At 40.4% G+C, this 14,335-nt stretch overlaps 1 protein-coding gene across 1 annotated transcript in view; it reads left to right on the top strand.

Moving 5' to 3' along the window:
• Positions 1-14,335, top strand: part of ANGPT1 (angiopoietin 1) — a 213,948-nt gene that overhangs the window by 145,818 nt on the left and 53,795 nt on the right. Inside the window, exon 6 of the mRNA XM_075063187.1 lies at positions 630-731. Coding sequence (XP_074919288.1) covers positions 630-731 — 102 coding nt within the window. The remainder of the gene's footprint in view (positions 1-629; positions 732-14,335) is intronic.

The raw sequence follows: 14,335 nt of genomic DNA, 5'->3' as shown, positions 1-14,335 counted from the left end.
ATAATCACTACTGTATATACATAAAACACAAAATATCCATTGTGAATATTATGTGCATTGTCTTGTTATATTTAAGGATATAGTTTGTAAGAGATAATATTCAAAAGTTAATTTGTCAGCAAAACTCTAAGGGCCACATTGCTGTCTATATGTAAATAGGGAACTTCATGAGAGCTTTATTGTGAAATCACAGTAGGATGCTGTCCTACAATTTCAGTACTGGTCACACACACTTCAGGGATAGTCCCACATGGTCCCATCCTTAGTCTTTCCACCTTTTGTAAATTGCTTGTCGTCTTAGATTGCAAACTCTTTGAGGCAATGACTATGTCACTATCTGTGTTGAGACACTGCCCGGTATATTGTGGCTACAAACAGGATTTAAATAAGATATAAAAGGACCTATAAATAATGTATCATCTATTCTATATGTTGGCTTCACTTTATCTCATTTTCCTGCAAGTATTTATGATAATTTCTTCCTATCCTGTGTAACACTGTGCTACACTAGGTAATACTTGATAAACTGAAAAAGTATTAATGTTGGAAGACTATTAAGGAAAGATGTCTTTTTTTTTTTGAGTGGACATAAATTTGAAACTAGTATCATCATTTTCATTATTATCTAGGTCTTTTGTAATATGGAGATCACAGGAGGAGGATGGACAGTAATACAACACCGAGAAGATGGTAGTCTGGATTTTCAAAAAAGCTGGAAAGAATACAAAATGGTAAGGGTGAAGAATTTACAATAAAGTTAGAAAAGTAATCTCTTGAACCATTAGATTTTAAGCTCTGTGTGCCCTAACACTCAATTAACATTATAGTATAACCCTGGCAGCATTAAGTAATCAGGCATATTGACTGGGTAAATGTAACCTCAGGAAGGATGCAGAGAGAAAATTTCTAGGCACATTAAATGACTTCTTGGAGCAGCTTGTCCTGGAGCCCACCCAAGGAGAGGCAATTCTTCGTTTAGTCCTAAGTGGAGCACAGGATCTGGTCCAAGAGGTGAGCTGAACTGCTTGGTAATAGCAACTGCATTGTAATTAAATTTAACATCCTTGTAGGGGGGGAAATGCCAAAGAAATCAAATAGTATTTAACTTCAAAAAGGGGAACTATACTAAAATGAAGAAGGTCATTAAATGGAAATTAAAAGGAACAGTCACAAGGCTGAAATGCCTGAAAACTGCATAGAGACTATTTAGAAACACCATAATAGAGGCTCAAACTAAATGTATATCCGAATTTTTAAACCACAACAACAACAACAAAACAGTAAGAGGATAAAAAAATGCTACAGTGGCTAAACCACAGAGTAAAAGAGGCAGTTAAAGGCAAAAAGGCCCCCTTTAAAAATTGGAAGTCAAATCCTAGTGAAGGAAATAGAAAGGAGCATAAAGAATCAAGTTTAAAAGTATAATAAGGCAGGCCAAGAAAGAAAAGAGCAACACAAAACACAAAAACTAAAAGCAAAAAATTAAGTACATGATAAGCAGGATTTTTTAAAAAAACAGTCAGCGGGGCAACTGGATGATCAAAGTACTGACAGAGCACTCAAGGGAGACAAGACCACTGTGAACATAAGAACGGCCCTACTGGGTCAGATCAAATCTCCATCTAGTCCCATATCCTGTCTTTTGACAGTGGCCAATCCCAGGAGCCCCAGAGGGAATGAACAGAACAGGTAATCATCAAGTGTTCCATCCCATCACCCATTCCCAACTTCTCTCAAAGAGAGGCTGGGGACACCATCCCTGCCCATCCTAGCCAATAGCCATTGATGGACTTATCCTCCATGAATTTATCTAGTTCTTATTTGAACCCTGTTATAGCCTTGGCCTTCACAACATCCTCTGGCAGGGAGTTCCACAGGCTGACTGTGCATTCTGTGAAAAAAATACTTCCTTTTTGTTTGTTTTAAACCTGCTGCCTATTAACTTCATTTTGCCACTTTTTCCCAGATCATTTGTGAATATGTTGAATAGGACTGGCCCAGGTACAGACAGCACTATTTACCTCTCTCCATTCTGAAAACTGCCCATTTATTCCTACCCTATGTTTCCTATCTTTTAACCAGTTACCAATCCATGAGAGGACCTTCCCTCTTATCCCATGACCGCTTACATTGCTTAAGAGCCTTTGGTGAGGGACCTTGTGAAGAATCTAAATGCATTCTTTGCATTAATCTTCACTGCAGAGAATGAGGGGGAGATCCTCAAACCTGAGCCATTCTTTTTAGGTGACAAATTGGAGGAACTGTCCCAGATTGAGGTGCCAATACAGGAGATTTTGGAACAGATTGATAAATTAAACAGTAATATGACAGTAGGACCAGATGTTATTTACCCAAGATTTCTGAAGGAACTCATATATGAAACTGCAGAACTACAAACTGTGGTATGTAACCTATTGCTTAAATCAGCCTCCGTACTGGATGACAGGAGGATAGCTAATATAATGCCGATTTTTGAAAAAGGCTCCAGAGGCAATCCTGGCAATTACAGGTTGGTAAACCTAACTTCAGTAACAGCAAATTGGGTGAAACTATAGTAAAGAACAGAATTACCAGACACATAGATGAACACAATTCATTGGGGAAGAGTCAACACAATTTTTGTAAAGGAAAATCATGTCTCACCAATGTATTAGAATTCTTTGAGGATGTCCACAAGCATATGGACAAGGGTGACCTAGTCAATATAGTGTATTGGACTTGGAGAAAGCCTTTGAGAATGTCCCCTCCAAAAGCTCATAAGAAAATTAAGCAGCCGTGGACTAAGAAAGAAGGTCCTTTCATGGATCAGTAACTGGTTAAAAGATAGGACACAAACAGTAGGGATAATTGGTCAGTTGTTTGCCAGAAGCAGGGAATGGGCGAAAGGGGATGGATCACTTGGTGATTACCTGTTCTGTTCATTCCCTCTGAGACACCTGGCATTAGTCACTGTCAGAAGATAGAATACTGGGCTAGATGGAACTTTGATCTGACCCAGTACGGCCATTCTTATGTTCAGTTTTCAGAGGTAAATAGCAGTGTCCCCCAGGATCTGTACTAGAACCTGTGCTGTTTAACATTTTCATAAATGACCTGGAGAAGGGGCAAACAGTGGGGTGACGAAACTGTAGACAATACAAAATTATTCAAGTTAGCTAAGCCCAAAACCAGCAGCAAAGAGTTACAAAGGGATATCACTGAATTGAGTGACTGGGCAACAAAATGGCAGCTGAAATTCAATGTTGATATGTGCAAAGTAATGCACATTGGAAAAAATAATCCCAGCTATACATACAAAGTGATGAAGTGTAAATTAGCTGTTACCACTCAAGAAAAAAGATCTTAGAGTCATTGTGAATAGTTCTCTGAAAACATCCACTCAGTGTGTAGCAGCAGTCAAAACAAGCAAATAGAATGTTAGGAAAGGCATAGATAATAAAACAGAAAATATCATGATACCACTATATAAATCCATGATGGTTCTTTGATTGATTGCACATGTCCATTCCACTTCAGGTGTATGTGTATTCCAATGCATGGTTGTCAGAGAGTTTTTCCCTTAGCAGTACCACTCAGGGAAACACAAGCACTACTGGTACCTTAAGCACAGCATGCAAGCATAATGGGCAAAGCCACCCCCTAGCCCTCTGAGTTCCTTCCTTTCCTTGCTTCTGCAAGTTTTTAGTCAAACCTGTAAGTAGTGACCATTGTATACTGTAGTTTTAGTAGTTAGTTAGCTAGTTGAATAGTGTACAAATATTTGCTGTTGTTGTTTGTGTGGGTCTGGCATGCAGTCAGGGTACCGGTACTGGAGATATGCCACACTATCTGGATTTCAGGCTCTGCCACTTCTGTTGTAAGGCGATGCCTGATTGTGACCCTCATCGCCACTGCCCTAAGTGCTTGGAAGAAGCTCACATAAGCATGCAGTTCTGGTCACCCCATCTCAGAAAAGATATATTGCAATTTGAAAAGGTTCAGAAAAGGGCAACAAAAATGATTAGGGGTATGAAACAGCTTCCATATGAGGAGAAATTAAAAAGACTGGGACTGTTCAGCTTAGAAAAGAGACAACTGTGGGGGCGATGTGATAGAGGTCATACAATTACAAATGGTGTGGAAAAACTGAATAGGGAAGTATTTACTCCTTCACATAACATAAGAACCGGGGTCACCCAATGAAATTAATAGGCTGCAGATTTAAAACAAACAAAAGGAAGTATGTCTTCACACAATGCAGTGTCAAACTCTGGAACTCATTGCCATGGGATATTGCGAAGGCCAAAAAATTGGGTTAAAAAAAGAATTAGATAAGTTCACGGAGGACAGGTCCTATTAGCCACAATGGTCAGTGACACAACCCCATGTTGTGGGTGCCTTAAACCTTCAACTGCTAGAAGTTGAGACTGGACAACAGAGGATGGGTCATTCAAAATTGCCTGGTTGTGTTCATTCCTTCTGAAGCATCTGGAATTGGCCACTGTCAGAAGGCAAGACACTGGGCTAGATGAACTGTTGGTCTGATCCAGTATGGCTATTTTAATACGAACTTGACTGGCCTGCTATCTACAAAAATCTTCTTTCCACCTCCTTCCAGTTCAAATATCACGCCCTAAGAACATAAGAACATAAGAACGGCCGTACCGGGTCAGACCTAAGGTCCATCTAGCCCAGTATCTGTCTACCGACAGTGGCCAATGCCAGGTGCCCCAGAGGGAGTGAAGCTAACAGGCAATGATCAAGTGATCTCTCTCCTGCCATCCATCTCCATCCTCTGATGAACAGAGGCTAGGGACACCATTCTTTACCCTTCCTGGCTAATAGCCATTTATGGACTTAGCCACCATGAATTTATCCAGTTCCCTTTTAAACATTGTTATAGTCCCAGCCTTCACAACCTCCTCAGGTAAGGAGTTCCACAAGTTGACTGTGCGCTGTGTGAAGAAGAACTTCCTTTTATTTGTTTTAAACCTGCTACCTATTAATTTCATTTGGTGACCCCTAGTTCTTGTATTATGGGAATAAGTAAATAACTTTTCCTTATCCACTTTCTCCACATCACTCATGATTTTATATACCTCTATCATATCCCCCCTTAGTCTCCTCTTTTCCAAGCTGAAGAGGCCTAGCCTCTTTAATCTTTCCTCATATGGGACCCTCTCCAAACCCCTAATCATTTTAGTTGCCCTTTTCTGAACCTTTTCTAGTGCCAGTATATCTTTTTTGAGATGAGGAGACCACATCTGTACACAGTATTCAAGATGTGGGCGTACCATGGATTTATATAAGGGCAGTAAAATATTCTCAGTCTTATTCTCTATCCCCTTTTTAATGATTCCTAACATCCTGTTTGCTTTTTTGACTGCCTCTGCACACTGCGTGGACATCTTCAGAGAACTATCCACGATGACTCCAAGATCTTTTTCCTGACTCGTTGTAGCTAAATTAGCCCCCATCATATTGTATGTATAGTTGGGGTTATTTTTTCCAATGTGCATTACTTTACATTTATCCACATTAAATTTCATTTGCCATTTTGTTGCCCAATCACTTAGTTTTGTGAGATCTTTTTGAAGTTCTTCACAGTCTGCTTTGGTCTTAACTATCTTGAGTAGTTTAGTATCTGCGAACTTTGCCACCTCACTGTTTACCCCTTTCTCCAGATCATTTATGAAGAAATTGAATAGGATTGGTCCTAGGACTGACCCCTGGGGAACCCTCAGCCCTCTCCCAGAGCCCTATCAAACAAATGCGTTTTGTAGCATGCCTGGAAGGTCACCCACTTCTGCCTATTTCAGACCCGTGGGGCAGAGCAAATTCCAGAGTCCTTGAGCCCTCATGGAGAAGACACACCAGCAGCCCTCTCTTTTTTATAATGAGGGTGATCTAGTGCAGGGCCGGCTCCAGGCCCCAGCGCTCCAAGCGCATGCTTGGGGCGGCATGCCACGGGGGGCGCTCTGCTGGTTGCCCGGAGGGCAGTAGGCGGCTCCGGTGGACCTCCCACAGGCATGCCTGCAGAGGGTCCGCTGCTCCCATGGCTCCAGTGGAGCATCCGCAGGCACGCCTGCAGGAGGTCCACTGGAGCCGCAGGACTAGCGGATCCTCCGCAGGGACGCCTGCAGGAGGTCCACCGGAGCCGCGGGACCAGCGAGCGGCAGAGCGTCCCCCGCTCCGTGCCTCCATGCTTGGGGCTGCGAAATGGCTAGAGCCGGCCCTGATCTAGTGTGAGTGCCCGTATTGTCCACAAATATGCCAGTTTGGCCAAGAGAGAGGCAATCCCTCAGGTAGGTTAGTCAGAGGCTAGTCATAGCCAACACCTTAAGTTCCATCTGGAAACCAGTGAACAGCCAGTGTGGAACACTGATGTCTTAAGCTATATGGGAGTCCAGGAAGTCCTAGTTTGTCTAAACTAGGAGTAACTGTTATTATGGAATCACAGGCTGATGCTCTTGATGTCAATGGGAGTTGCACTCAGCACTTTGCCTGATCAGACCCTTAGTTCTGATAGGAGTCTGAATTTAGCAAGCCTAATATACTTTGTGCGGGGGACACAGACACACACATACCTAGAGGACAACTGGAGACTGAACTTTACAGCCATCTGTTAACTTTACCATTTTATGAAAATCAAGGATTTTTCCATTCGTTTTGGTTTGAGTTACTATGTTTTCTTTCTTTCCCCAAAAAATGAGCTAGAGGAAGTAGCAGGTACATCCAAAAGAAGCAAATTGTTGACAAAATTTTATGCACGTGTGCCCAAATACAATCCCCAGATCTGGGTATATCAACTGGTGCCACAGTCACAAGGAGGGCACATCTCCCCTGCCCAACAGCCCTCCCTGCCCTTGTGTCCCTTATAAAGATACACTGCAGTATTCTCAAGCAATAGTCGAAAATGCTGCATTTTACAGTTGTGTTATTGCACAATTCTGGGCCACTTCTCCTATAATATGGCCAGCATTGGCATCGTTATAGCTGAGAGGGACAACTTTCATCCTGGGATGGGACAACACAGTTATCCTCCTGGCAAATTTTCGCTGATTGTGATGGTCCAGCAGGGAGGACAGTCTGAGGCTGCCATTGCCAGTTCTATTTAGCTAACCCAGAAGGAAGCTGCAATAGAATCTTCCTACCAGCAGGGGCCCAGCCTCATATAGCTGTGGCCCCTACCTACATCTGGTTTGTGTCCTTCCCAGCCTGAGCCCCAGCCCTGTAGGCTCTGAGAGTCTGCAGAGCACTAGGGGCCTGTCCAGGACATTTGGGAACTACCAGACTCAGGGACGCAGCAATGAAGGGAATTTGAGAAGAAGGGAAAGAAGATGGAAGGATTTGGAGAAGGGGAAAGTGACTGGGGAAGTGCCACTTGAGGAGACACTGAGGCTAAATGATATTGCACGGTTAACCTGGCATCCAGGTCTCAGCACCCAGGTAAGCCAAGCCACTTTGCTGTGTCCTCACCATTTCCACTCTCACCTGTGTGTATCTGGAAACTTAACCCATTGGTCTATGTGCTGAGACCGCTGGGATTATTTTCCTAATAATTTATTGGAGAACTTAAGTGTCCTTTGTGGAAGATTTGTGGGAAGGACATTGAAAGGCTAGCAGCACTTGAGTGATTTAGCCTGCATCCTCCCTGCAAAGTGAGGGGTTTTGGGTTGAGATTGGAGTCTGGGGGAAGGGAAAGGAGAGACTGGGAAAAGGGGAGGTTCTTGCCGAGATGAATGAGATGTGAGGCAAAACAGTCTTAGTTCTGTACTTGAAGAAAATGAGGCAGGGTTTTTGCAAACTATGTTAAAATCAATAAGATGATGGCAGTGAGCTAAGCATAAATGAGGAGAAAAACAGTATGCTGCAATTTTATAAGTAGTATATTAATGTGTGTGCTCAAATTTCTCATGCTGGAGGCATTATAAATCATTTATGTGTTGGAAAATTTATTTATGTTCAGCAAATGCGGCATAAGACACAGAAGTGATCCACTTCTTTCAAGTATTTACTAAATAATGTGGGTTTTAGGAAATGAGTTTTAGTTTCTGGAATGGGGATCAGATATTCTCTGAAATAGCCTTTTATGGAAATCAGCCCCTCCTTGATAAAGAATTGTGTGACATACCACTTTACTAAATAAACATTTGTCTTTTTAACTGAAGTGATTACTCAGATACTTGTCGCATTCAGTGGGTGTAATAGAAAGAGAAAGCATATTCTCATTTCTTGTCCTGAGGAGAGAATCCAGTAGGATTTGTAGTGCCCAGTGATAATAGGTATGGTATGAAAGTAGGTGAATGAGAGCTATGGGATATGTATTTATATGATGCTTTGTATGGTGACTGGTATCTTAGTTATCACCAGAGTATGAACTGGGACCTCTGGAATTAAAGCATGACTTTTTATAGCTTGAGCTAAAGGATGGATTCAAAGCCTATTTGACTTCACTTGGCTTTGGATCAGGCCCAAATCCCCCTAGCTGGCAGATATCACAGATTCATATCTTTTGAATCAAGTGCCAAGGAAGATTTCTGCCACAGTGGAAGCAATACATATGTTTCCTTAATTTATAATATATTTTTGCTACTGAATGGAAAGTTACATATATTCTTTTGTTTGAACTCAGTCATGCTTTAATTATGCTTTAAAATCCTATCTAGCACTGTCCTCCCTGCACAAATTTTACTGCATAACATCTGTTTCAGGAATTGTGTTGATATGTGGCTATATATTCATGTGTCTACTCTGCCTACAATATTTCAATATGACACTATTAATGTATGTTAACAACACCCATGTGGTGGTCTTTTCAAATCAGAAAGAACAGGAAAAGTTCATTTATATAAAAAAGCTGTTAGTTGTTGGATAAAGCAAACTATTAAGTATTCCTTACACGTTATGCTTCTAATAAATTTGTCTAATGACATAATGATTCATACATCACCTTAATGTAGCTCCCACTCCTCACTGGAGCACTGCAGATATTATTGGATTACTTTTTGGTTAGTTAAAGAAACAGGCTAAACAACAGATCATAATGTTATTTTACAACTAAACTGTTTTCTGACAACAAAGCAGAAAGCCCAGTTTGACTTTTTTTCCACTCTACCCACACACTTACCAAGAGTCCATACAGAGCTCTTCCTTCTACAGAAATCCAGTAGTATCTAGGAAGGGGTATGAACAGAGTAGCCTTCTGTAGGAACCTCAGCACCTTACAGTGGAAGTAAGCTCTGTGTCCGTTCCAGTTAAGCAGCATGGAAGGTAGCATTTAATGCAGGCCTGGGAAAGAGTCTATAGAGGTCACATAGGAATCTCGGAGGGTCAGCAGCTAATATTCTATCGCATAGGCAGAAGTAGCAGTTGTTGAAGACCTGTACTTCAAATCTGGATTCTGTCCTTATGACCCCAGCATAAATTCTGTTTGCCTAGGTTTTGTATGGGAAGTGGGGAATTTAAGTTTTGATTAATCCACTTAAAATAAAAAGTTGTTGCTTCCTAGCAAACGCTGCACCACGTGACCAAGTGTGGGCCCCCAGTGTTCAAACCCCCGTGCTTACATCGCGGTATTCAGTTCTGCATTTGGAGCTGAAACTGACTTTCTAGTCTCATTTTAGTCATTCTAGAAGGTAAATTACACTTTTTAACTCTGAACACCCAAAAAATATATCACCGTATTACTTTAACAAACTGTTTTATCAAAATATCTGATCTTTGGTGCTGTGAAGGACATTAAAGATACAACTACAGACCAGAACATAATTTTCAATAAGAAGAACATTGTGTATAACCCAGTGTGTTGGAATTGGAAAAGTCTACTGACCTTATCCTAAAATAAATTTTCACAAACATTCAAAGTCCATTTTGTATTCTCAGCTAAGGCACACGGAGCTGATTATTCTTTATGGCTTCTGGGAAGACATCCCTGCTGTAAAACACTGAATTATTAGATGTTTTCTTCAGTGAGTTGTCTGACAGGAGATGAACCCACAGGATATACTGACTGTGTCTGGTTTCAATTTTTGTTTTGTCTATAAAAAGTCAAAGCTTCCTATGAACATTATCAGGCAAAATAAATAAAGCAAGAGAGATAATTGTTTAATGAACTTGGAGTAACATGATTCAAGTAGAATACCCCTACAGATTTTGCCAAAGCTAATAAAACTCTTTTGCACCATACTTATTATTTTTGAATAAACGTCAACTTTGTGAATTCTGAAGGTCACTTCTAAAAGTAGTCTTGAATTCAGTTTCTTTGTACTGCTGAGTGCTTTTGTTATTTTGACTCTATTAATCACAGTGCAGTCAGAGGTGAAGCAAGACAGACCTTGGGTGGTATTTCATAACTGGTGTAAATATTATAAAATATTATAATATTGTCTCTGATTCCTAGTAAAAATGTTGTATGGATCAGTGCTGCAGTGAATTATTAATTATTAATTATTATTATCATTGCTTTTTACAAAGCAGTTGTGCAGTATATCAGAATCAATAGTATTTGCTCTGATATAGGACAGGAGTCACAAACTTTTTTTTATTCAAATGTATGCAGTGGTGTGCAAATAATTACAGGGAGTATTGGATCATGTCATTTCTACGCTATAGAGACAAACAAACTAATGTTACTAACACATGTATAAGAGCTATCTAATGAAACCCAAAAATGTCTCAAAAAGTATCACCTGCTTACCCCTCAATAGGGAGAATATTCATTAACTTGGCACTCACTCATGAGCCTTTTTCTTTCACTGAACTTGGAGTAACTTTTCCTAAAATACAATCTTTTCTCACATGTAAAGCTTCCATATGTGACATTTCAGCACCAGAAATATAGATTCACTGATGCTGAAATAAACAACAGTGTGGGACAGGTGAAAGTGGGCATTGCTGAATAAGGTCATTTCTAACCTGTATCTGTAACTTAAAGATCTCTGTGTTAATTTGTATAGATAAGAAATGTTTACACTTTGATCAATTAGATGGGTTATCAGCACATAAAATGATAAAGAGCAATTCAAATACTATTGTTACTATATATTTCACAGCAACTTGCAGTGTTGACAACTCACATGATTTTTGATGTGTTTCCACATTCCCTGGAGTTATTTTATTAGGTGAGACAGCTTTCATCTAAAAAAATAAGTAATAATTTCTCATGATTGCAGAGAATAACTTGAAAAAGTGACCTGAGTGCACTCTGAAAACTCAAAACTTCGTCGGCAAATAAAAAGAATCTGACATTTACTATTTAGTTAAAGTCTTGTGATTTTTAGGTCAATGTCACAGTTTTGGAGGCCTGACTCATGGTTTTTAAATGCTTGGACCTGGCAATATCACATTTTTGCTCCACGCACCAAAGCCTAAGGTTTTCAAATGTGGCATGTAAGACTCCTAAACCTACATCTTGATCAATATGCATGTCATGCTTCCAAAGGAAATCTTTGTCTTCTATTTGCTTCCCTAGCTGCATATTGCTTTGCTGTACAAAAGAAATGCAAAACAACGGACAGTTTAATTCCCAAGAAAACCCCATCCATCACACCCAGTATTTATTATGATGGTTTAATTAGTTAGGATTTATGGACTTTATAGATTTAAATTACCAAGAGAAATGTCGTGTATGAAGTGAACATATCTTATTCAGCATGGCTTCAAGAAGACCAGGGGTGGCTCTAGGTATTTTGCCACTCCAAGCATGGCAGGCATGCTGCCTTCGGCGGCTTGCCTGCCAAAGGTCCCTGGTCCTGTGAATTCGGCAGCAGCCTGCAGGAGGTCCACCGAAGCCACGGGACCAGCAGACACTCCACAGGCATGCTTCCAAAGGCAACCTGCCTGTCGCCCTCGCAGCGACTGGCAGAGTGCCCCCTGCGGCTTGCCGCCCCAAGCATGCGCTTGGCATGCTGGTGCCTGGAGCCGCCCCTGAAGAAGACCTGCTCTAATAGATCAAAAATATTAGGCAGGTCAGGCTCAGTAACACAACTGATAATTTAAATGATACTCAGATTTCTAATCTAACTTTCAGTAATACATTACTATATGTCTTTCAAATAGGATTCAGATTCTGAAAACTAATACAATCACTTCTTTCTTCTCTTTTTTCTTCTTTTGCCCTTCCATTAACTTCTATTGCAACTTAATTTCCTCTGGTCAGGCAAGCAAACCACCGAGTAATAGATTTTCATTCCAATCTGATGTCTAACATGAGAGGAGAGAAGGAACTGGAAATCCTTTCATACTGGGAATGTGAAGAATTACAGTAGAACCTCAGAGTTCAAACACCTTGGGAATGGAGGTTGTTCTTAACTCTGAAGTGTTTGTAACTCTGAACAAAACATTCTGGCTGTTCTTTCAAAAGTACATTGACTTAATACAGCTTTGAAACTTTACTATGCAGAACAGAAAGAAAATGTTTCATTTAGCCATCTTAATTTAAATGAGACAGGCATAAGAAACAGGTTCCTTACCTTGTCAAATCTTTTTTTTTAAACTTCCCTTTATTCTTTTAGTAGTTTAGGTTTTTCACAGTACTGTACTATATTTTTGTGTGAGTCTCTGCTGCTGCCTGATTGGGTACTTCCAGTTTCAAATGAGGTGTGTGGCTGACCGGTCAGTTTGTAACTCTGGTGTTCATAACTCTGAGGTTCTTCTGTATTGTTATTACAAAACAACTTTATGATGCCTTGTGTTTATGCAGACCCAAAATATAAAAAAATGGGACATGTTCCAGGTCCTGAAAAGGCTACAACCTAAATAAGATAAGACAAGACACACAAACATAAGTTTCAAAATAGAGTGACAGTTCAGAACAAATCGTGTCTTATGGTTATTAATTATGAGCAAAAGGAAGAAGGGATTTCCTGAAGTGGTCTGTTCCAAAGAAAGCTCAGAGGAGGATAAAGTGTGTGCTCAGTGAACAATAGCAAGGATAACAAAGAAACAAAAATATAAATGTTTTGGATAAACCCTAATGTTGCAAGGCATGAATCAATCACTAACTAGTGGGGTTAGAAAGAAACATTGCTTGTGGGAAGGCTGCTCCATAACTGTGCACTGCAGAGTTTACTGCACCTCCCTCTGAGGCAGGTGGTGCTGGCCACATTTGAGACAAGACATTAATGAAGATGACCACTACTCTGATTCCGTATGGCAACTCCTAAATTCCTAGAACTGGGATAATTCCCAAGTGTAGGGGCTAGAAGGGAAAAAGCCAAGAGTGTGAGAAGGAGGGTAGGGAAGAGAAGTAAAGAGAGAGGACTAAGAGCAGCATAAAGGAGAATATGACAGAGGTGGGTGGGGATGCAATTATGCAAATAAGGGGAAAAAGCTTGTATTTTATTTTGTAAAATATATGTGCCAATAGTGTAGTTGAAGCAGTAGTTAAGGAAGATCTCTGCAGCATAGCACTATGGACAGGCTTGAGTACTGGGAGGAGAGAGGCCAGTAGTAATTAGAAGGTTACAGTAATCAAGGCAAGCAATGACTGGCACTTAGTAGTTAGCAGGAGGAATGTGGGAAAGAGACAGATTTTGGAATTATTAATGGGGAGGACTATGTGAGAGATGATATATGGGGTGGTTGAGGAGAGAGAGATAACAGTCTCCTTTAAGATTGCTATGTCATTCTACTTATTCCATCTGTAAGACTGATTGTAGACTACTGGACTTTTTTTCTTAAAGACTAAGCACTTCATCCCCATGATTCACTTGATCTCCACTGAGGCAAGAGTTCAGAATCCCAATGTTCAACCTGAGCAAATTTCTTCCTGATACTCCTGGGCCAGTCTCAATTAGCCTATAATACCAGTTGGCTCATCTTTCTGCTCAAATAGCAAATGGGTATTGGTAGATTTTAAAAGAAAGTGAGTGTTGCTGAAAGCATTGTATAAGATGCTGTAATTAGTGATAGGTGATACAGTTTGGGAATAATCAGAAATCCTTCCCTGCATTCCCAGAACATTGACATATCTTTTAGACCCCATCTCAATCCTTTTAAGCTTCTGAACTATTCAGATAAGTTTATTTTTCTTTAGGAGTTTGGTTTTGGAACATCTTTGCACTCCTTTGGAGTCCATGGGGGTTTTGCCACTGACTTCAGTAGAGCCAGGATTTCAGCCCTAGACAGCAGCTAGGACTGGAACCAGACTGTAACATTATAGAGAAAGAGGGGGTTCTTGCAGTATTTCTTTCTAGGATCGGAAACAAGAATGACTAAAATATCACTCAGCTCACGATTTGCTGCCAGTATTGCAGAAAAAAAAATCTCACAAAATTGTTCCCCGTTAGTCAATTATAAATCCGCAGTATCAGGGAAATCTATTCATGTTTCATCATTATGCAATAAATACACT

This window comes from Chelonoidis abingdonii, chromosome 2, assembly GCF_003597395.2.
Source record: "Chelonoidis abingdonii isolate Lonesome George chromosome 2, CheloAbing_2.0, whole genome shotgun sequence".
NCBI lineage: Eukaryota > Metazoa > Chordata > Testudines > Testudinidae > Chelonoidis > Chelonoidis abingdonii.
Note: the sequence above shows the minus strand (reverse complement) of the source record. Positions and strands in the feature narration are given on the sequence as shown.